The 23,790-nt window shown below is 37.3% G+C and overlaps 1 protein-coding gene and 1 pseudogene across 1 annotated transcript in view; both read right to left on the bottom strand.

Annotated features, from left to right (window-relative positions):
- Nucleotides 1-23,790, bottom strand: part of SHOC1 (shortage in chiasmata 1) — an 87,952-nt gene that overhangs the window by 44,946 nt on the left and 19,216 nt on the right. Inside the window, exons 5-12 of the mRNA XM_007178212.2 lie at nt 21,359-21,524; nt 21,044-21,155; nt 19,965-20,115; nt 18,909-19,010; nt 17,716-17,824; nt 9,730-9,824; nt 8,385-8,627; nt 2,475-2,888 (exon numbers count right to left, since the gene is read on the bottom strand). Of these exons, the coding sequence (XP_007178274.2) occupies nt 2,475-2,888; nt 8,385-8,627; nt 9,730-9,824; nt 17,716-17,824; nt 18,909-19,010; nt 19,965-20,115; nt 21,044-21,155; nt 21,359-21,524 (1,392 nt within the window). The remainder of the gene's footprint in view (nt 1-2,474; nt 2,889-8,384; nt 8,628-9,729; nt 9,825-17,715; nt 17,825-18,908; nt 19,011-19,964; nt 20,116-21,043; nt 21,156-21,358; nt 21,525-23,790) is intronic.
- On the bottom strand, nt 12,599-14,133 carry LOC103012786 (heterogeneous nuclear ribonucleoprotein K-like; annotated as a pseudogene).

Here is a 23,790-nt window from a genome sequence, read left to right on the forward strand (position 1 = left end):
GCCTTATATAACTGCCCACTCTACTTCCAGGCCAGCAAAGTGCCTCTCCTTTTTGTTTCCTCAGCACTCGGCATAGTCTCCTGTCACTGACAATGTTGTATGGAAATCATCTGCATGTCTGGTCCACTCTATTACACTGTAAGCTTCTCAAGGTCAGCAACGTTATCATGTTTAGCTCTGATATGTGATTTAGTGCCTGGTACACAATGTTCAATAACTGTAGTTTTCTTCCTTCGTTTGTAAGTATTGTAGAGGATTAAAAAATATATATATATATGTAATTTATTTATGATTAGAGTTATATTAACTAGATTGCAATGTTGTCCATTAATAATATGATTACAAGATAATTTTAGAAAAACATTGCCATCTTGAAACGTTTGAATATATGAGCTTTAAATACACAGTGGAAAAAAAACAGAGTGAAATATCCTAAACTAGCTTTTTATTATTTTCAAGTATATTTTTTATTAACTATAAATAATTTAAATAGCTATGATTAAATACTACAAATTATTGGAGTTTTTGAGGGGGCCTAATAAGTTGTAGCATTCTTTCTCACCCCTGTATCAACTGTAAAATAAGACAAGAAGTAAAATATATATCAAAATATTACCTCTGTTACTAATAAAAACTAAGTTGGAGAAAGGAGCTTAGTTTGAGAGTCAAAAGAGCTTGTTAATTAAACAACAGAATTAGAGTTACCTACCCTGCCCCAGACTATACTGGACTGGGCCAGGATTCTGCACTGTTGGGGAACTGCTTGGGAAAGATTCATGACATAGAGAAGCAGAGGAGAATGCCTGTTACTTGTGAGGCAGCTCATTCCTGCAAGCTTATGCCCAATTTATTCTTTTTCAAATTTACAATACAGATAATTAATTCCAGTTCCTCTGGGGAGAACACATTAAAGGGCAAAGAGGCCAGGAACATAATACTAATAGAGGAAACATCAGGAGTACAGAGCATTCCCACCTAACATCAGTATTCCTTTAATTGTTTAATTAATGGCTAACTTTTAAAATAAGAAAATATTCTTTTTATCTTTTTCTCCTTTCTTGTTGCTTTCTCTCATTTTCTGTTGCCAATATACCTTGTTACAAGACATCATCACAAGTATGACAACCAGAAAAGGATGTCAGAGCTAATTTTGGATTGGTTTCCTTTTTTTTTTGTTTTCTGGCCTCAAATATGAATAGAATCTGAAAACATTCACAAACCTGAAAACAACAAATCTTTAAAAAATTCCTATTTATGCATCACATTCATAAGATAATTCTTTATATTTTGCTCATTCTTTCATGTAGAAATTATGCTCTGAATTATGGTACAAATTGGTTAGAAAGATCTGTTACATATAGAATTGTCACCTAGCAAGGTAAGTTATAATGTGGTCAAACAATCACATGAAAAGAAACTTTATGACAAATATATATAAACATAAAGGGTCACAAAATTCTGAGATCTTTAAATACTTTTCTGAATTTTTGTTGAATTTTTCATTGTGAAAATGCACTGATTGACAAAGTAATATAACTTTATATAGATCTATAAAAGGCTGTCATATCATGCTGCACACAAAGAACAAGCATTCTTTTCTGCTTTTCTATGTCATGACTTTTTCCCAAGCAACTCCCCAACCATGGGGAATCCTGGCCCAGTCCAGCATAGTCTGGGTCTGGGTAGGTACTCTGCCCAATTCTGGTGTTTAGTTAGCAAGCTCATTGGACTCTCAAACTAATTTTTGGTATATATTTTACTTCTTGTCTTATTTTACAGTTTATTCAGGGGCAAGACCTTGTGTACATTAACAGTATCAATACATAGGACAGTAAGACCTAAGTATACTCTAACTCTCACAAATAAATATTTTTGTACTTATTTCATTTGGGTAATCTGTGTCAAACACATTCTAGAATGCTAGAATTCTAGAATTTTTTTTTTACCAGAAGTGAAATGATATGACGCATTATACTACTTTGATATGTTTATAAGCGATGAATGTAAAACAGTTACAACTCAAACAGAAACTCTTTGATAAAGTTAAAAAGAGTAATAGGCAATCAAACAGGCAAAAGGTTCTTAAGTACACATTAAAATACAAGTTAAAATATGGAGGTAGAACTGTGAGCTAAAAGAGAAAAAAGAATGGCAGAATGATCAGCAAAAGTTAGAAATGTTATGAATCTGTATGACCAAGTTGTAGAAAGTGAGTTTTTACAAATAGTAAACTTAAAAGTTTTTTCTTAAAAGTTCAAATGCACTTTTAAATTTTTTGGAAAATACATATCTACATCTGTATATCCCATATCTATCTCCGTATATAATGTGTCATGAATCAATGACATTTTCTTTGACTTTGAAGAATAATGTGTTTTATCTGAAGAGCTTTATTTCTTTACCTTCTATAATAAATTATACATTTAGTCCTTGAAGCTATCCTACCTACACCAAAATATTACTAAATTACTCACCATCTTTTCCATCACTGTCTGTGACTTCAGTCATTGAGGTGCAAGTCTTATACTTATTTCGCAGCATAATAAAGTCATTCAAAAGGTCCAAATTATTCTCCTGTTTTTTACCACGTTTAAAAGATGCTTCTTCAATTTTGGAAGAGGAAGATGATTCAGTAGATGGTACTGTGCTGTCAAGTTCCAAGTAATCTTTATTTTCTTTAGTTCGGATTATTCTATAACCTAGTTCTAGGTCATTCTTTGGTTTTTCTTCGTTTCGTGGTCTTTCGACAGCGACATATTCATCAGAAAAATACAAGTCTGTTACTTCTTTTGCCAGAGGTGGAGTCTTTTGTGAAGGTGATAAATGATCATTTGTAGATATCTCAATAAGTTTAATAGGTGAGGAACAACTTTTATGTTCTAGCCATGCTGAAAACAGAAAATGAAAATATCCAATGACTTTCATGCCTAAATGAATGTTCTACTAGGGTATTAAGATAACCTTTAGTTCTGGGTTCTTATTAATATAATTTGATCCTTACGAGTACTTTGTTTACTGCTTTTAAAATCAATTTTTGGTCTGAATAAAATAATTTTTTAAAGGATAAAAATTCAGCACCTCTTTCTCCTACTACTGGAGCTAAGGTTACTGAGCAAAGAAAGAATTCCAGACTATTGTCAATAGTTTAACAACAAGTCATAGCCTTGGAGCTATCATACCTACAGTTATTCTAAGGGTCAAAAACTTACATACAAAGCAAGCCACAGACCAGAAGAAAATACTTGTAATACATATACTTTAAAAAAGACTGTATCCAAAATATATAAAGAACTCTTATAACAATATTTTAAAAGAAAGTCAATTAAAAATTTGACAAAATATTTGATCAATACTTCATATAAGATATGCACGTGCTGCAATATGGATGAATCTTGAAAACATGCTAAATGAAAGCAGTCACGAAAGACCACATATTGTATGATTCCATTTCTATGGCACATACAGAAGAGACAAATCTATAAAGACAGAGAATGGGAGTGACTGCTAATGGGTACAAGATTCCTTTTGGGGGAGGATTAAAGTCTCCTAAAATTGATTGTGGTGATGATTATACCTCTCTGTGAATATACTAACTTTGAATGGTAATTCAATGGTTTTTAGTGTATTCACAGAGAGGTATATACTTTTAATGGGTGAATTATACAGTATGTGAATTACATGTCCATAAAGCTATTAAATATTTTTTAAAAGAAGGTATAAATAGAGCCAATGAGCTTGTAAAAAGATGGTCATCGTCATTAATTATCAGGAAAATACAAATTAAAATCACAATGAGATACCACAACATACCCATCAGAAGGGCTAAAATTTAAGATTTTCAATGCCAAGAGTTGGCAAGGATATAGAGTAACTGAAACCCTCACACATTGCTGGTGTAAATGTAAAACAGAGCAACCACTTCGGAAAAAAGTAGTTTCTTAAACAGTTAAACAAACACCTACCATAAAACCTAACAGTTATACTCCTAGATATTCACTGAAGAGAAATGACAACAAATGTCCACAAAAAGACTTCTACAAGAATATTCATAGCAGTTTTACTCATTACAGTAAAAAACTAGAAAAAAATCCAGGAGAGTTGATAAACAAACCTTGGTACATCCATATAATGAAAAATTCCTCAGTAATAATAAAGAAATGAACTAGAGATACACACAACATCATGAGTGAATCTCAAAAATGTTATTCTGAGTAGAAGTCAGACACGAAAGAGTTCATACTGTATGATTCCATAAATGAAATTCCAGAACAAGGGAAACTAATATATAGTGACAGAAAGTAGACCAGTGGTTACTTGAAGTCAGGGGTGAAGGTTGGTAGGGGAGAAGGGTGGGATAGAAGGAGAATCACTATAGAATGCAATGGAGCACAAGGGAACTTCCTGGTGATAGAAATATTTTATATCTTAATGGTGGTGATAGTTTCATGGTATAAAAATACATGTGTCAAAATTCATTAAACTGTACAGTTAGAACAAGTGCATTTTATTATATGTAAATTATACCTCAAAGTTTATTTGAAAAAAACATAAGTGCCTTATAGGCCAGCTAAATAATGTAAATGAGTGAAGTATAGGGCCAGTGCTTAAATCATAATCTTTGGGAAGATAGATTTTGGTTTTTTCCTCCAAAATGTGGTCTATAAATTTTTTTGCTTCTGCTTTTATTACAGATACTGGTATCGGAAACATTTTACTTTTCTCTTAACTATTATAAATATAAGACAAAAGTGCAAGAGTAATGCTAAATACCAACCAACACCTGGCCTCAATTTGTGAGTGCTGGGAACTACGGTGAACTGGAGGGTGCATGGTCTGTCTCAATGGTGAGCTACTACCAGCCCTAACCAGTTGTTGCCATGTGAGAATCTGAGTCTGATTTTTGGAATTTTAAAGACAATTTCAAAATACAGATCACTTTCGTACAACCCTCCAAATTTTAAATGCTGGTAACTAATTAAAATACCATATGGGTCAACAGTACATGGGCTGAACAGGATCTGAGTACTACCAATTGGCAACCTCTGAGATATTTTCTAGAGATATTCTGGACTGTTTAGTAGGTAAATAGGAACTGTTTACAATTTCACTTTTCTGATTATTTTCCTCTACTACTCTCTTTAACCACCCCTATCCTGACAACGTGCATGGGCTCCTGATAAAGTTATTGCTTTTTAAACTTCAGAATGAAACTTCGGGATTCATAATTCTACTAGATAACAGGATGAGTTATATGTTTCATTGTAACCTCAATATAGTTACATATCATAATAAAGATTATACATAGTTTTATAGATTTAATACATTATTATGGATATTGGAAGACCCCATAAAATCATCTTCTCTCTTTTCTTTGTCTCACAATCTGACCTCATCTCTTTTAAAATTCTTCTTCTACCATGGGTAACCATCTGGGTCTTAGGATAGACTGGTGTGCATTTGCTTGACCTAGTCTGTTTATCTACCCTCTTTTCTACCACATCCAAAGCCCTCTGTCTTCTATCTTTGAAACATCCCTTGATAACAATTCTCACCCCAATTCCTATCTCCTTAGAGCAGTCTTCCAACGTACACAATAATGTCTAAAATTCACTTTAAAAAAAAATTATTTATTTATTTATTTATTTATTTTTGGCTGTGTTGGGTCTTTGTTGCTGTGCGCAGGCTTTCTCTAGTTGTGGCGAGTGGGGGCTACTCTTTGTTGTGGTGCGCGAGCTTCTCATTGCGGTGGTTTCTCTCGTGAAGCACGGGCTCTAGGCACGTGGGCTTCAGTAGTTGTGGCATGTAGACTCAGTAGTTGTGGTGCATGGGCTTAGATGCTCTGCGGCATGTGGGATCTTCCCAGACCAGGGCTCGAACCTGTGTCCCCTGCATTGGCAGGCAGATTCTCAACCACTGCGCCACCAGGGAAGCCCCTAAAATTCACTTTTAAATATATTTATTTACTCTGTAATAAAAAGTAAACTTCCCCAGCTCCTTTAAAAGCTAAATTTATTAACTATTGCACAAACTGATTTTAAAACAATACGTATTTAAAACAATACATATTTCAAAAAGGTATAATTGAGTCTAAGTATGTTCCATTTACTATAATGGCATACATAGCAACCCAAATAACTCAAAAGAGGAGGGGGAGTGGCCAAGATGGTGGAGCAGGAACACCCTGAGCTCACCTCCTCCCATGGGCACACCAAAATTAGTACAACTATTTGCAGGGCAACTATTGATGAGAAAGACCTGAAGACTAGAAGAAAAAGATCTTCTACAACTGAAGATATAAAGAAAAAACCACAATGAGACAGAGAGGAGGGGTGGAGACAGAGTATAGTAGACACCCATACCCCCCCACCGGGTGGGTGACCCACAAATGGGAGGATAATTACAGAGGTTAATTGCAGAGGTTCTCTCCAAAGAGTAAGGGGTCCGAGCCCCACATAGGCTTCCAAGGCTGGGGTCATGCACCAGGAGGACGAGCCCCCAGAACATTTGACTTTGAAGACCACAGGGCTTACTTTTGGGAGAGCAGGAGAGCTGTAGGAAACAGTCTCCACTCTCAAAGGAGGCACACAAAATCTCACTCACCCTGAGACCCAGGGCAGAAGCAGTACTTTGAAAGGAGCCTGGATTAGACCCACCAGCTGATCTTGGAGAGATTCCAAAAAGGCCGGCAGCAATTGGAGCTCACTCCGGGGACATAGAAATTGGCAGTAGCCATTTTGGGGGAGCTCATTCTGCCATGAAGATTCTGATGATGGCAAGTGCCATTTTGGAATCCTCCCTCTAGCTTATTAGCACTGGGACTGGCCCCACCCATCAGCCTGTGGACTAGTACTGGGATGCCTCAGGTCAACCAGCTAGCTGCATGCCCCACCCACCAGCCCCACCCACCAGCAGGCACCCCTGAACCCCTAGCCACCCTGGGACCTGGTCCTGCCCACCAGAAGGCTCAGGACCCATTCCTGCCCACCAGTGGCTGGACAACAGCCCCAGAATCTCCTAGGCCTCAGCCCTGCCCACCAGCAGGCCAATACCAGCTATGACACCCCAGGACCCTGCAGCCAGAGACCCCAGCACCTGTCTCCACCCACCAGTGGGTGGGCACTAGCCCTGCATCCCCTGAGCCCCACTGCCACCCCCCAGTAGGCTAATGTCAGCTCTGGGACACCTTGGCCCCTCAGCCAGGCACCTCAGGGTCTGACCCCACCCACCAGCTGGCCGACACCAGCTTCAGGACACCCCAGGCCCCACAGCTAGCCAGGTCAAAAGCCAACCCCACCTACCAGCAGGCTGACACTAGATCTGTGACCCGCAGGTCTATAGCCAGCCATCCTGGGACCTGGCTTTGCCCATGAGTGGGCCAACAGTAACCCCAGGGGCCCCCAGAGCTCCAGCCACCTTGTGACTCAGCCCCACCCACTAGTGGCCCGCAGCCTCCACACAAGGGCAGGGCTTGGCAACCAACTGAACAAGGGGCCAGCCACGCCTATCAGACCACTCACATTAGTCAGTCTGCCTCAACAGAAGTGCGTAGACAGCCCACATAAGAGGCACCCCTAGTGCATATAGCTCTGGTGGCCAGTGGGGAGTGTGCTGCTGGGACGCATACGACATCTCCTACAAAAGACCACTTCTACAAGACTGGGAAACATACCCAACCTACCACGCACATAGAAATAAAAACTGTGAATCAGGCAAAATGAGGGGACAGAGGACTAGGCTCCAAATGAAGGAACAAGATAAAACCCCAGAAGAAGAACTAAGTGAAGTGAAGATAAGCAATCTACCCAATAAAGAGTTCAAGGTAATAATCATAAATATGCTCAAAGAACTTGGGAGAACATAAAGTTCCTAGAAGAAAAAAAAAATTAACTCAAAAGACATTTTTGACTTCTTAAATTATACAAGTAAAAAACCCTTAATGAGTAAACTTTTTGGTAACAAAGGAAGATTTTCTATTGTTGAAGAGAGATTACTAGATATTATTGAACACTTAAAGCTCAGCTGTCAGGTTGAAAAATAACAGTGCTGGTTTGTATCTAGGCTGATGTAAACAGAAAATGGGCTAGAAATTAATCATTTATAAAAGAAAACAAAGACACTAATTGAAAATGGCTAGACATTTAAAGCTGAGACTATAGAGTTTTAGGACAGAAAGAGATTTAATGATTAGCTAGTCAAACTTCCTCATTTTTTCAAGGAAGAAAATGAGGCTTAGTGAAGGTCAAAGTTTTAAATTCTGGTGGAGCCAGAGCTATATTGAATGTTGGAATTTAGTTTTATTTTCCCAATAACCTAGTGGAAAGCCAGGATCTAACATCTCATTCTGAAAATGTTGACACAAGTGATATTTACTATTACATACTTACATTCTAATTGAAGCACATTGGTAGGCAAAAATGTCTCCAGTTTACTATCATCAGAAGATAGATTATTATGATGCAGATATGTACTTAGATGTTCCAAAGTTTCTGTCATTATCAGATTTAGTCCTGCTTGTTTCCACCACTCTGCGTTTTCCGGATTAACCACAAGGCTTTCTTCTTCAATAGAAAATATCTTTTTAAAATCTGCAACTGAATATAGACTGTTGGGCTCTTCAGTTCTTGGCACTTAAAAAACCACAACAAACCAAAGAACAAATAGTGAGAAACAGTCCACAGGACAAAAAAGATTAAAAAACGCAATAAACAGAACCACACTGGAAATTTCTTACAAAATAGATTTTTACAAATTTGAAAAAAAGTAAAATAAAGTTATGTCTAGTATTTCATCTTCAAGATGCTAATATTTGTAAAAGTCCAAAATATTATAGCAATAGAAGTCACATAAAGGTTTATTTCAACTTACGGAAATATCATGAAGTTAAAATTATTCTACTATTTAGTAGGAGATAGAACTATTATTTTGTTTGACCATTTTAGTAATTACTAAATTAATACATTCGACAATATTTTTTTTTTTATAAATTTATTCTATTTTATTTATTTTTTGCTGCGTTGGGTCTTCATCGCTAAGCACAGTCTTTCTCTAGTTGCGGCGAGTGGGGCTACTCTTCGTTGCGGTGTGCAGGCTTCTCATTGCGGTGGCTTCTCCTTGTGGAGCACAGGCTCTAGGCATACAAGCTTCAGTAGTTGTGGCACGCGGGCTCAGTAGTTGTGGCTCTCGGGCTGTAGAGCGCAGGCTCAGTAGTTGTGGTGCACGGGCTTAGTTGCTCCGTGGCATGTGGGATCTTCCCAGACCAGGGCTCGAACCCATGTCCCCTGCATTGGCAGGCAGATTCTTAACCACTGCGCCACCAGGGAAGCCCTCGACAATATTTTGAAGAGTTAACGTAAGATTTATTAAATCAGAAATTCCAATTCATTATAATGAGCCTAAACAAGATGATATATTTTATCAGATTTTTATGATGACTATCATTTTAAATACTGTGACACAGAACTTTCCGCTTCATTACTTTTTAGCCTAAGTAGGGACACAGAATATTGTATGGAGGAACTGAAGTAGCACAACTACTTAATATTATTAACTGCATTACAAGCCTCAACCCAAAATTAGAATTATAAATTTTGAAATCCTAATTTTGGAATGGTGCTTTTTATAATGACAGTGTTTTCAATAATAATAATAATAATACTGACAATACATTTCTACTGATTGTACCTTTTATCTATACTTTCTATTTAGCATTCAAAATCAATTAATCTTTACCTCTAAACAAAAATGGATTCAAAGAGATTCTGCAGGTTTCTGATTGCCACACCATACAGTATTTGTTAGCTGATTCTTCAGCAATAAGCAAAGTACTGAAAAAGAAGAGTTAAAGTTTAATTTATTAATTATATTATCTTTTTGCATAATAAAATTTCAAGAAAAGTATTTTTCTAAGTATTTTCTACACTCAAAAGCATGTCAAAAATGAACTCTATTTTAGGGCTTCCCTAGTGGCACAGTGGTTAAGAATCCGCCTGCCAATGCAGGGGACACGGGTTCCAGCCCTGGTCCGGGAAGATCCCACATGCCGTGGAGCAACTAAGCCCACGTGCCACAACTACTGAGCCCGCGTGCCACAACTACTGAAGCCTGCGCGCCTAGAGGCTGTGCTCCGCAACAAGAGAACCACCGCAATGAGAAGCCTGCGCACCGCAACGAAGAGTAGCCCCCGCTCATCGCAACTAGAGAAAGCCCACGTGTGGCAACAAAGACCCAACACAGCCAAAAATAAAATAAATAAGTTTATTTTAAAAAAATGAACTCTATTTTATAAATGTGTAAACTGAAGTAGAGAGTTCCATAGACCAAATTTCAAGTGCTTACTTCCTCCTACCCTAGGAAGGTTTGTCAGTTTGTCAGCTCCCTAACTGCTCCTGCTTTCCTATAACTTACTTCTACTTCCTTCCATTTCCTTCAGTGGAACCTGGAGCCAGAGGGGGCTGACTTGGGAGGGTTTTAGCATTTCCTTCCATAAACCCTGCTAGCACCAACACTATAAGCCATCCAAAATAAAAATGCGATTTACATAAAATTACCTTGCTTACCATACAAAATGGTAGCTTCAACACAAATTTTTATAAAACTGCTGTCCCCACCAAGTCCATTCTAAACAGAACTTCTGAAGCTACTACTGGCTGAGGATCAGAACTATGAAAAAGTTCTGTCTGCTCTACCTTCTCAGGAAGTGACAGGCCCTAAAGTTTAGCTCAAGTCCTTCAGTCTTGTGTGTGAGTGAGCGATGTGTGTCTGTTTGTGTGTTTTGGGTGCTGAGGAGAGAAGGAAGTATGTATGACAAGCAGTGTAAATCAGTAAGTACAGCTTATTAGTAGGTATGAAGTTATTAGCCTTGGTAGGGAAGAGACCATTAATTCACAAACCCTTTAATCTATGCCCCAAACCTCCCACTCCCTCCTAAGTGAGAATTGATTGTATTTTGTTTCTCTGTTCATATGGAGCATATATGAGCATGCTAATTGTAGGTATTGCTAGTTAAATTGACAGTTCTGAGTAGTAGCAGACAACTAGGTCTTACGTCTAAACCATCCAATTTACCCACATAATCAAAAAATCTGGCATGTGGTGGCAATATTTGAGAATCTAGACAATTCTTCAACCTTACCAAGGTCTCCTTGACAACCAGACACCTCATATTGTAGGCGATTATTTTAAAGTGAAAGGAAGAGAAAATATTTAGGCAAGCCAAGTTCAGCAGAAAACAATAATACAGACAAATATTCTCATTCCTTTTTTTTTTTTTTTTTGGCTGCACTGCATAGCATGCAGCTATCTTAGCTCCCCAACCAGGGATTGAACCCGTGCCCCCTGCAGTGGAAGCATGGAGTCTTACCCACTGGACCGCCAGAGAAGTCCCTATTCTCATTCTTAATGGAGCTTTCTGAAGATATGTCTGAATTTGATATCTTCTTTGGTCATGTATAAAAATATATTCACGATTCAGTAATCAGTGCGGAAATAAAGATGCAACGCCATACAGACTTTTCTTTTTAGCACCATAAAATCTAGCATAGAGTTTTACATGTAGCAGGAACTCAGAATATTTGTTAACTGGGCCTACCTCCAGCCAAAATGTTATGTTCTGAAATAAAAGTAATTAGGGCCATAAAAGCAAGTTAAGAGTATAATAACATTACATATTATTTTTCCTTTCTGTTTTTTTTTAAACACTTTTTCCCTTTGTTTTTAGTTTCACAGTTGAGGTGTAAATCTATTTCTTAAATAGGGATTTTTAAGTTTTTATAGTCATGAACCAATGGAAACAATTTACTTTTCGCCAGTGATGAGAAAATTCCTTTAAGTTGTTTCAAATGGCCCTGGAACCTTCGGCTAATTTATTTATTTATTTTTTAGGTTCACTAAATTTATTTTAAAAATCGTAAAACGTTTCTTACAAAAGAGCATTACATTCTGCACACTGCTCTGACTAGATGCCAGGGACATATGGACTATTGCTACTTTTCCTCCCTGTTCCACCCCCCAAATGTTACAGAGACCACAAAGCAAAGTGTTCACAATAATTACATGGGGGGATTTTTTTTTAATATTATTCATTTTTCTTTTTTTTTAAATTAATTAATTTATTTTTATTTATGGCTGTGTTGGGTCTTAGTTCCTGTGCGAGGGCTTTCTCCAGTTGTGGCAAGCAGGGTCCACTCTTCATCGCGGTGCGCGGGCCTCTCACTATCGCGGCCTCTCTTGCTGCGGAGCACAGGCTCCAGACGCGCAGGCTCAGTAATCGTGGCTCACGGGCCCAGCTGCTCTGCGGCATGTGGGATCTTCCCAGACCAGGGCTCGAACCCGTGTCCCCTGCATTGGCAGGCGGACTCCCAACCACTGCACCACCAGGGAAGCCCCGGATTTTTTTTTAAACCACCACCAATGAACAAAAATTAAAATTCACTCACTCTGCTGCTGTTTCAAAATTTCAGTGTTTCTGCACACCCTTCTCCACCCCCCACCCGTTTGTAAGGAACTGAAACATTACATCTGGTGAACAGCAAAGATTTCACTACACCTCAAATTCAGAACACCTATGAAGCAGAGGAATGTTGGCTTTTTAAATAGAAGCAGATAAAAGAAAAAGACAAAGGACTCCTTCAGTTCTCCACTAGTCTTAGAAAAACTTTCCAGAATACTGCTTCACACTGTTCTGCAGCAAATACTGTGCATTCTGTATCTGGTCCCATGTTCCTGTAATGGTAATGATCTGATCTTCAGACCCTTCTAAAGGCTCATCAATTTTGATCGAAGCTCCTGACTCATGACGGGTTTGTTTAATCCTCTGACTACCTTTGCCAATAATAGATCCAGCCAGATCTTTGGGAATAGTTACGTGTGTAGTAATAATAGGTCCACCAAGATCACCCTATGAACCACGACCCTCTGCATAGGAATAATCATATCCAGAGCCACCCTGTGGTTCATAAGCCATCTGCCACTCTGATGGGCTCCATGTATCTATTGCAGAGTCCCAGGTTTCATCAGCACTGAAACCAGCCATGCCATCATAACGGTCTCCAGGTTTTCCTCTTCTGTCATAGGCCATTAGATCTCCTCCTCTAGGTGGTGGTGGCGGAGGAAGAAGAAGATTCTGAGCTCTGCCACCACCCCGGCCCCCTCGTCCAGGAGGAGGTGGAGGAGGTCCTCGACGAGGGCTCATATCATCATAATCTCTTCTGGATGGAGGCATGGGACGCCCACCCCGACCAGGAGGCATTCTGTCAAAACCACCTCTTCCCCACATGGGAAATCCCACAGGACGTCCACGGCGGTCATCAAACATCATTGTAAAACCACCATAATCATAGGTTTCATCATAAAAATTGGGATCATAAGGCTGATCATGTCCTTTGATGGGAGACTCTGATATAAGATCAAGGATGATCTTTATGCACTCTACAACCCTATCAGGTTTTCCTCCAATAAGAATGACTCTGTCAGTGGAATGAGGACAACATTCCTGGAAAAGTTTGATTGTTGTCTGAGTGTTCTCTCGAAGTTCTTTGATTTTAGCACCTTTGACCCCAATAATTCCTCCAGCTAGACTCTGATGGATCAAGTCTCAATTCACAGTCAAAGTCGCTTCCTTTATAGTGTTGGTAATTTAAGCATTCCACAGCATCAGATTCGAGAGGGAGCTGGCTGGTTGCAGTGGGTGATGGCAACTGCAGGCCCTCTTCCAAGGTAGGGATGATTTTCTTCAGAATTTCTCCAATTGTTTCAATATCAGCACTGATACTCAATGTGCGCTCGGGGCCACTGCTGTCTGGGACTGAAACACTGGCATTGTAGTCTGTACAGAGAGCCTTAATATTCTTGCCTCCTTTTCCAATCACTTCCCCAAGATTCTTGCTCTGAAGCAGAATGCGTAATTCAACCATCTCATCAGTGTTTCTAGATCTTTTAAAAGCTTGTTCGGCTTCCATATCTTCAGCAGGGCGTTTACCAATTCGCCATTGGTTCCGGTGTTGGGAAAGGTTTCCTCTGGCTGTTCAGTTTCCATTTTCTTGTATTATAGGGACACACCAATCAGTTATTAAATATACACTTGCAGGGCAGAACTGAAGTGTTCTGGGCCAGACCAACTGACACCCTAGTGCTGCAGTAGCCAGGCAAGGCTACCGTCCCTTTGCCGCTGCACTGCCTCAGCCGGTCACAGCTAGACAGAGAACGAGCATAGGCTTTTAACGAGCGTAACGCTTTGAACGATCGTTAAAAGTCTTTTTGTTCGTTTCTTTTTACGGCTGAGTAATATTCCATTGTATATATATATGCCACATCTTCTTTATCCATTCATCTGTCAGTGGACACTTAGGTTGCTTCCATGTCCTGGCTATTGTAAATAGAGATGCAATGAACATTGTGGTACATGACTCTTTTTTTTTTTTTAAACATCTTTATTGGAGTATGATTGCTTTACAATGATGTGTTAGTTTCTGCTTTATAACAAAGTGAATCAGTTATACATATACATATATCCCCGTATCCCTCCCTCCCTCCCTCCCTATCCCACCCCTCTAGGTGGTCACAAAGCACCCAGCTGATCTCCCTGTGCTATGTGGCTGCTTCCCACTAGCTATCTATTTTATGTTTGGTAGTGTATGTATGTCCATGCCACTCTCTCACTTCGTCCCAGCTTACCCTTCCCCTCCCCCTATCCTCAAGTACATTCTCTAGTAGGTCTGTGTCTTTATTCCCATCTTGCCCCTAGGTTCTTCATGACTTTTTTTTTTTTAGATTCCATATATATGTGTTAGCATATGGTATTTGTTTTTCTCTTTCTGACTTACTTCACTCTGTATGACAGACTCTAGGTCCATCCACCTCACTACAAATAACTCAATTTCGTTTCTTTTTATGGCTGAGTAATATTCCATTGTATATATGTGCCACATCTTCTTTATCCATTCATCTGTTGATGGACACTTAGGTTGCTTCCATGTCCTGGCTATTGTAAATAGACATGACTCTTTTTGAATTATGGTTTTCTCATGGTATAGGCCCAGTAGTGGGATTGCTGGGTCATATGGTCGTTCTATTTTTAGTTTTTTAAGGAACCTCCATACTGTTCTCCATAGTGGCTGTATCAATTTATATTCCCACCAACAGTGCAAGAGGGTTCCCTTTTCTCCACACATGTACATATATACACTACCAAATATAAAACCGATAGCTAGTGGGAAGCAGCCGCATAGCACAGGGAGATCAGCTTGGTGATTTGTGACCACTTAGAGGGATGGGATAAGGAGGGTGGGAGGGAGGAAGAAACAAGAGGGAAGAGATGTGGGGATGTATGTATACGTATAGCGGATTCACTTTGTTATAAAGCAGAAACTAACACACCATTGTAAAGCAATTATACTTCAATAAAGATGTTAAAAAATAAAATAAAATAAAATAACATTGCTATTTAAAACACCAAAAAAAAAGTCTTTTTGTTCTAACTTTGGCAAATCATCATACACAGATAAGACAAGTTTCATAAATTCTCATTAGATATTTGAATTATAACAATAAGTAGGTATATAACTTGTGTGATTAAAGAGTTTACTGCAGTTTAAGTAAATACTTTCAGTATCAGATTGAAATTCAAGATTATACTAATTTCAGCTAGTTTTTGTTTCTAACTGCCAATCTGCCTTAACAGATGGATTAGGGTATATGGAGTAAATAAAAGAGTAAAAGAGCACACAAAAAAAGAAGTGTAGGTCCTGCAAATAAACATCTTGCACCTTAACAAAGGGATTAAAAATATTTAAACCAATTTTAGGTAGTTTCTGTACTCATCCCATGCTATTTTTTTAGAGTTCATATCTGATATGGGCAGTTCTAGTTCATGGTAGAGTTCTGTATAGCACAAATTTACCCCCCAAAGGAAATACCTCTTTGCCAGAAGATGAAGATAATTGGGGCCCTCAATGTCAGGCTCCTCCACCTTATGTTGTGACACCTTCCTGAGACCATTAATAGAAGCCTGAGCAGCTAGTGGTGAGATGCTCCAGTTGCTTCCAGTAATCCAAGAGCATTCTCCTCTGGCAGCTCAGCCAATCACAGCTAAGAACTCAAAACCCAGCACACAGTGTCCACTTTGGGAATAATTTATTAGAGACTTGGAGACGTTCCTGTAATTTTCCTTAAACTGTGTTATTTTAGGACATATGAAGTTCCAGGATTACAGTGGGGAAGAAGGGGGTTGTACTGGTTATGTTCTTAGTTGTGTAACTAGCATAAAAAGTAGGGGAATGAGGTGACTTTATTCCAGGATGGCAGACTAATCTAACATAAAAAACATTAAATTACAGGTATGTTGTATGGTATAAGATAGCAATCAAAGCTATCTCAGACTCAGAGGACAAAGATGCTGGGCTATTAAGCTATGCAATTTTGGCTCAAACTAGAATACAATGATCCAACCCTGCAGTATAAACTCTGAGAAGATTACAGACCATCCTGGGCTGTACTGAACATATTTGTGGCTCAGTATCTGGTTCTACATATCTGGTTTCCCCAACACCAATACCACATTGACACAGGTAAAGAAGGTCAGTGGATGTCCTCTGTTAGAGAGGGGATGTGATCTCTGGTACTCCTAGGGAAGTAAGTTGATAGCCAAATCTATTGTTCAACCACTGAACACACTGCTCTGTTATCCTTGGCTCTTCCTGGTCAGAGAGGTATGACAAATCTTTTGGAAGACCCCAAAACAACCCTATGAGGTATGTACAATTATTATCCCAATATTACAGATAACGAAACTGAGGCACAGGGCAATTAAGATCACAGAGCTAGTAAATGATACAGCCAGGCAATCTGGCTCTAGTTCAGGACTCTTAACTATTTATTATGGGCTGAATTTGTCCCCCTCAAAATTCATATGTTGAAGCCCTAACTCTCTGTACCTTAGAATGACTGTATTTGGAGCTAGGGCCTTTAAAGAGGTAATTAAGTTAAAATGGGGTGATTAGGGTGGGCTCTAATCCAAATAACTGGTATCCTTTTAAGAAGAGGAGATTAGGACATAGACATGCATAGAGGAAAGACCACATGAAGACAAAAGGAGAAGACAGCTATCTACAAGCCAAGGAGAAAGGCCTCAGAAAGAATCCAATCCTGCTGATATCTTGATCTTGGACTTCTAGCGTCTAGACTGTGAAGAAATAAATTTCTGTTGTTTAAGCCAGCCAGTCTATGGTATTTGTTATGGCAGCCCTAACAAACCAATATACCGCTACACTGTATTTCATGGTAATGGGTGACAACAGAGGCAGTGTCATTGGTAAGCATCCACTGGCAATGTTCTAAGCAGATTGTTTAAATTTTAAATTTAGAATTTTCAAGTTGTTTATATTTAATGGTAATATATTCACATTCAAAATACTAAAAGTATAAAAGAGCCTAGCTTGATCACTTACTAGCTCCTATATTGCCAGGTTACCCAGTTCCCTTCTGGGCTCAACCAACAGTACCTGATTTTTGTGTGCCCTTCTAAAGATATTCTATGCATATAAAAACAATTATGTACATATATATTCATATATTCCCTTCAGTTGCTTACTATGAACACCATTTAATCTCTTACATTTTTTTCACAGAGCTATCTGGGAAATTGACTTTATGTGGAGAGATTTAATTAAAGATTGCTTCTTCTGAATTGCAATTTGAGTTCTAGATTTAATCTTTACTTACATTTTACAAGCAGGAGAAGACGGAAATTTCTGAAGTTCTGCACATAATGAATTCACTGAAGAATGTTGGTTTGTTAGGTGTAGATGAGTTAATGGCATTTCTAACTCTACTAGAATATATAAAATTTAAAAAATCATGTTACATAAACATTGAATAAAATTATGTATAATTCATAACTTTTTGTAAGCAACTATTATGTTTGATCATTGTGTTACAACAGAAATTTTCAATCAAAAGAAATTTGGGTTATTTGAAATACAAAATAACAGTTTTAAATTTCCATCCATGTAAAGGATTACACATATACCACATGGTGTCTCAACTATGATACTAGTGATTTTTTAAAAATACGTTGGCAACTAAACTTTATTGTTTACTATATAAGATAAATTCTAAGACTTTATGTGTAATAATGTTTTCAATTCTGACAACTTATGTTGTCAGTACTTAAGAGGTAGTACTATTTTTATCTCCATACTAAATACTGGTGATGTTAAACAAATAGTATTAATAGACAGTAATTTTTCACCTTAAAAAGTATGGAGTCTAGGTGGCCTAGCACAGAGTTATATCTTTTATAGGGTGGGCTTGAAAAACTAATCCTCATTTATCATAAGTAGTCAGTGTGTTTCTGTCACTTTCATAAATAAAGCAGTATACTACCAAATAGATGATTAATATGATCAGATATAAATGTAACTAAATAACAGCATAATCAACGTAGTTAGGGAGCAATACAATCTGGCATTACACTGGAACAAGAGATGATTCTGAGATTCCAAATTTGGTAGGATAGTGATAGTAACAATAATGATGGGATTGCTTTGGGGATTAAAAAGTTAAATTTACAAAAGTATAACAAGGGTCAGCAAGATTGCTAATACTGAGGTAAAATATAAAGTTCTTTTTAACTGAGCTATAAAATTACAAGATTTCTATTTTTAATATTAATGCTATTTCCTCTATTCCTCTTCCTCAATCTTTGTAACTCTCCTCTTTTGATGCTAGAAGGATGTTAATGATAGTAACAAATGTAAAGGGATAGATAAGAGAAAAGAACAACTTGGCTTGCAATAATCAAATTTTAAACATGAAAACTGTCTCATAGTAGACTTTATATGTGAATGTATTGTACTTTTACATCATATATTGGTATCCCCTGATAAGCTCCATGATTTATTCAAAATTTCTACCTGGTTCCTTGTACTCTGGTTCACATTGACTTTGAATGGCCAAAATTTCTGTGGAGCTGCATTTTATATCCTCAATGTGAATTCCATGCTTGATAGTAAGATCTGGAAAAAAAAAAAAAGGAAAAAAGTCTACTACCAGCAAAAGTACTATGATATTAGTTTTTCTGTAATCTTGTTCATTCCTCAGTGGCAATGATTCTGAGGAGTCATTTAGTACACCATCAGGGCCAAGTGAAGGCTGGGAGCGTAGCACCACAGTCATTCAGTAAATTCACCTGTCCTTTTCCATTACCATGCATAGATCTGTGTCCTTCTAACAAGCCCATGGGCCACCTGCAGTTTTGAGCTCTGCTAGATTTCCAAGTTCTGGTATAAATTTGATCTATTTACTTAGGTTGGCTTTTCATTACCTTGCTTGACTTGTAGGCTCATCAGTAATCCCCTTGATTTAGTCTTGTCTGCAAGAATTCCTTCAATTCTGTTGATGGCAAGCATCCCTATTCTCAATGGATATCACAAATCCCCCTTCACTTCTCCCTAATATTATTTATCTTCGATTATTTCAACTGGAATGTATGAGAGGACAGTTAAATATTTGGGCTTAAATTATATTAAAAGACTTCAACAATATTTACTAGTCTAACTGGGAAGAAACCATCTAAATTCTAGGTTATGACTCTCCCAGTCATCTGATTCCATGAATCATAACCTTACTCTGAGCTTCTAAAGTCAGCATAGAAGTTGTTAGTGCTTTGTCACTATGTATAAGAAAATAACTCAAAAAAATCAATACAGTCATATGTGTTTTAGCTCTATTTTTATAATTATCTTGAAATGGTTAGATTAATTTCAGAGACATTTTAAGCTTGCAAGTGTATAAAGAGGAGACAATGAGAAAAGTGTCTTATCAATAATAATTTTGAGATTTCGTTGTGTAAACTTACAGGACACTTCAAAAATCTGAAGGTTCAGAAAAAAGTTTAATGAACAAGAATTTTTATAACAAACATTAGTAAGTACTTCTAACAAGTAATAGATTTAAATATTAACTCTCACCTCTTTTGAAAAGCTTTTCATTTTCATCTACATAATTTATTATTTCTGGCATTAAGTTTAAAGACTCCTTCAGTTCTGAGAGTGATGGAATATCAACTTCTTGTTTGAGGCTTGTAGATATTAAGAATTCACACTCAGGCAAAATTGATGGCTGAAATAACATATAGGTAAAACTAGTTTTTAGTGAGGTTTTCCAAACAAATATTTCTGAGTTCATAAATAGATACATTTGCTTAATTGGTGTACCAAATTTTAGACTAAACCCACACTCAAAAATTTTAGTGCTCTGCATACATTTTATTTAAAAAGTAAGTGTAGCAGCCAAAAAAATATATTACAAGCAATGTTCTCTCTGAGTAATATCCTTCATGGCCACTGATTACATTAGTGACATACAATATCCCTAGATGCAGAAGTATCTTCTTTTATGTTAATAACAAATTTTCAAAATTCTAAATTAAAAACAATCACTGCAGCAAATGAGAGCTGGTGAATGGAGAGAAGTAAAAAGAGCAGATGGAATGGAATGGATCTTTACTGCATTCCATAGAATTTATTTCTCTTTCATTCCTACAGAACTGGATTCTTCAACAAGTGAGACTGTATGTGCATAACTCTCAGAATTAACAGGGGAGGAAGAGGGGGACTGGAGAAAAGGGGCTAATAGGTGAATTAATATTTTTACCATGTGTGTTAAAGTTTTTAGTTAAAAAAAAAACCTTTAAACGCCTTAAGACCAATATATATATGACCACTTAATGTCCTATACCAGGTATATTGATTAAAATTATTAAAAAATTCCCTATACCTGGGCTGCACACCAGACCAATTAAATCAGAATATATCTGAGTAGGATCCAGGCTTCAGAATTTTATTAAAATTTATCAAGTACTTCCAATGTGTAGCCAAGGTTTAGACCGCTGTCTCTGAAGTAAATTTGACTCCTTAACTGATACACGTTCAATCCATTATCAAGTCTTTTTAACTTGACAATAGCAGATGGCCAATGTATATTACTACATCTTGTAAAAGTGTGATTTACTAACTTTTATTTAAAAATTACTGAAAGCAAATATTACAGCTTCATTTAAACCTACTGTATCTTCTAGCTTCTCCTGACGAAAGTTCTCTTTATCCACGTAAAAATCTTCCACAAAACCTTTCATATCTCCTTGAAAAGAGAAACACTCCCTTAACAAAAAATAAAACATTATATTAGTGTTTACTAAAAGCAAGGTACATACCAAATGTAGTTAATCAAAATACATAGTGATTAAAATTAGAGTTGAAGTAAACAATGATAAAATACTATGATTGATAACATCTAGACTTGTGAGCATACAAAGAATATTTTCTTCTCTTAAAAATATTCACAACACTGGGCAATTAAGTACCTGAAAAAATTAGCTTCTGTGAAGATCTGTCCTTTGAAATCTAACAGGGGATCCTTTACCAAAAACAGTTTTAGCCTACTCAACAGAGTTTGCGAAGTTGGTAGCTGACTTCTATAGGCCATCAAATCATTTACAAAAATTATTTCTTCGTCATCAGTATAAAAATCTGAAAATAAATAAGAAATATAAAGGAAGAAGAAATCTAAAAGTTATACAAAAGGATCTAGATAGTTACTGTAGTCAGCCATTGATACAGTCGGGATTTTCAAACACATTTTTAAAATTTATTTATTTATTTATTTATTTATTTATTTATTTATTTATTTAAAGTATAGATGATGTACAATATTATATAAGTTACAGGTGTACAATATAGTGATTCATAATTTTTAAAGGTTATACTCTATTTATAGTTATTATAAAATATTGGCTATATTCCCTGTGTTGTACAATATATTGTTGTAGCTTATTTTATACATAATAGTCAAACACATTTTAAATTCTTTAGTTCTTCATTGTACTGTGCAAATAAATCATGTAGCATAGTACTGGTACATAGGCAGAAACTCAATAAAATTTAACATTATTTAGTACACTGACTAGTAACCAAATGTCCTGAAAGAGTTGTAAAGGCTCATATTTTTTTCCAACAAAATTAATGTAATCAATGGAGGAAAATATCTTGTGGTCTTATGCCTCAAAATAGCCAGGGCTAGCCTCAGCAAGATTGTAAAGAAATAAAAGCATTTGACTTTTGCTGACCCTACTGTTTTCTTCTCTGTAAGATTTTATCTCTTAAGGTCTCCAATTCATCCCCAGAGACTGACATGTAGGGAATGGAGATGGTCTAAAAAGCCTATAAATGAGACCAACTCTGATTCTAGCACGCTAAGGTTGTTCAAACATGTTTGTTATAAAATTAATTACAATGGAAGCTGTGTAGTGAAGTATCTACTAGAAAAATGTGATACAGCTTACATATTAGGAAACACAACTGCTAACAGTTAATTGTTGGAATAGGTTTCTCCTCTCTATCCCGACCCTATCATGTTTGGGTCACTTTAGAATCTTAGCTAACAGTGTCAGTGTTTTAGCAGTTTCTAGGCCCAGGAGGGAACATAAAACCTACTCCCATTCCTCAATAATCTCTGAGTGGAAAAAGAAAGAGGAAAATATAAGCTCAGATGAGGAACTACTCAGAAAACCAAGTTCCCCAAAGCGAAAGCCACCTTGAAGGGGAAGCAATGGTCTCTTGTTTTGGGCAGTGGCCTTTCAGTTAAGTAATTTTAGAATGGTACGAGAGAAGGATAGCATGAAGTGATGTCTCCCATGACCAGCTACATCACTGGTATACATGTGCTTAATAAATATGTGGTGTAGAGTAGAGAGGCAGGGACCATCTCTTTGCCTAGTGCTAACTTAAAATACCAAAAGAGAACTTGTTGTGTAAACTAGCCTCCTAAGAGATTGTTTATCTGTTTATTGGAACCTGTTAAGTTCTTGACAACCCTGTGGCCAAGAGCTTCCCATGCATGATACACCGCAGAAAGCTAGCCAAAATCAGTTCCATATCTAAGCAGGGTTTAGCTGAGATGATTTAAAGATGGTTTGTTTGTAAATCCATTCTGTAAGTACTAATGAAGTCATGTTAACAGTAAAAACCCAAACAGCATTCATTTATATCCCCATCTCCACCTTCCACTTTCAAACTCAGCCCCTCTAGCCGTCTTTCCTTCCTACAGGCTCATCCTGGTATTTCTGGGAGTCCATGAGGATGTCTCATATCAGTTATGAGGTCTTGTTTTCTAACCACTTTTTTTTTTTAACATCTTTATTGGAGTATAATTGCTTTACAATGGTGTGTTAGTTTCTGCTGTATAACAAAGTGAATCAGCTATACGTATACATATATCCCCATATCCCCTCCCTCTTGTGTCTCCCTCCCACCCTCCCTTTCCCACCCCTCTAGGTAGAAACAAAGCACCGAGCTGATCTCCCTGTGCTTTGCTACTGCTTCCCACTAGCTATCTGTTTTACATTTGGTAGGGTATATATGTACCTGCCAGTCTCTCACTTCATCGCAGCTTACCCTTCCCCCTCCCCGTGTCCTCAGTCCGTTCTCTATGTCTGCGTCTTTATTTGTGTCCTGCTCCTAGGTTCTTCAGAACCATTTTGTTTCTTTTTAGATTCCATATGTATGTGTTAGCATATGGTATTTGTTTTTCTCTTTCTGACTTACTTCACTCTGTATGACAGACTCTAGGTCCATCCACCTCACTACAAATAGCTCAATTTCTCTTTATGGCTGAGTAATATTCCACTGTATATATGTGCCGCATCTTTATCCATTCATCTGTCGATGGACACTTAGGTTGCTTCCATGTCCTGGCTATTGTAAATAGAGCTGCAATGAACATTGTAACCACCTTTTT

This window comes from Balaenoptera acutorostrata, chromosome 6 (assembly GCF_949987535.1).
Source record: "Balaenoptera acutorostrata chromosome 6, mBalAcu1.1, whole genome shotgun sequence".
NCBI classification, from domain to species: domain Eukaryota; kingdom Metazoa; phylum Chordata; class Mammalia; order Artiodactyla; family Balaenopteridae; genus Balaenoptera; species Balaenoptera acutorostrata.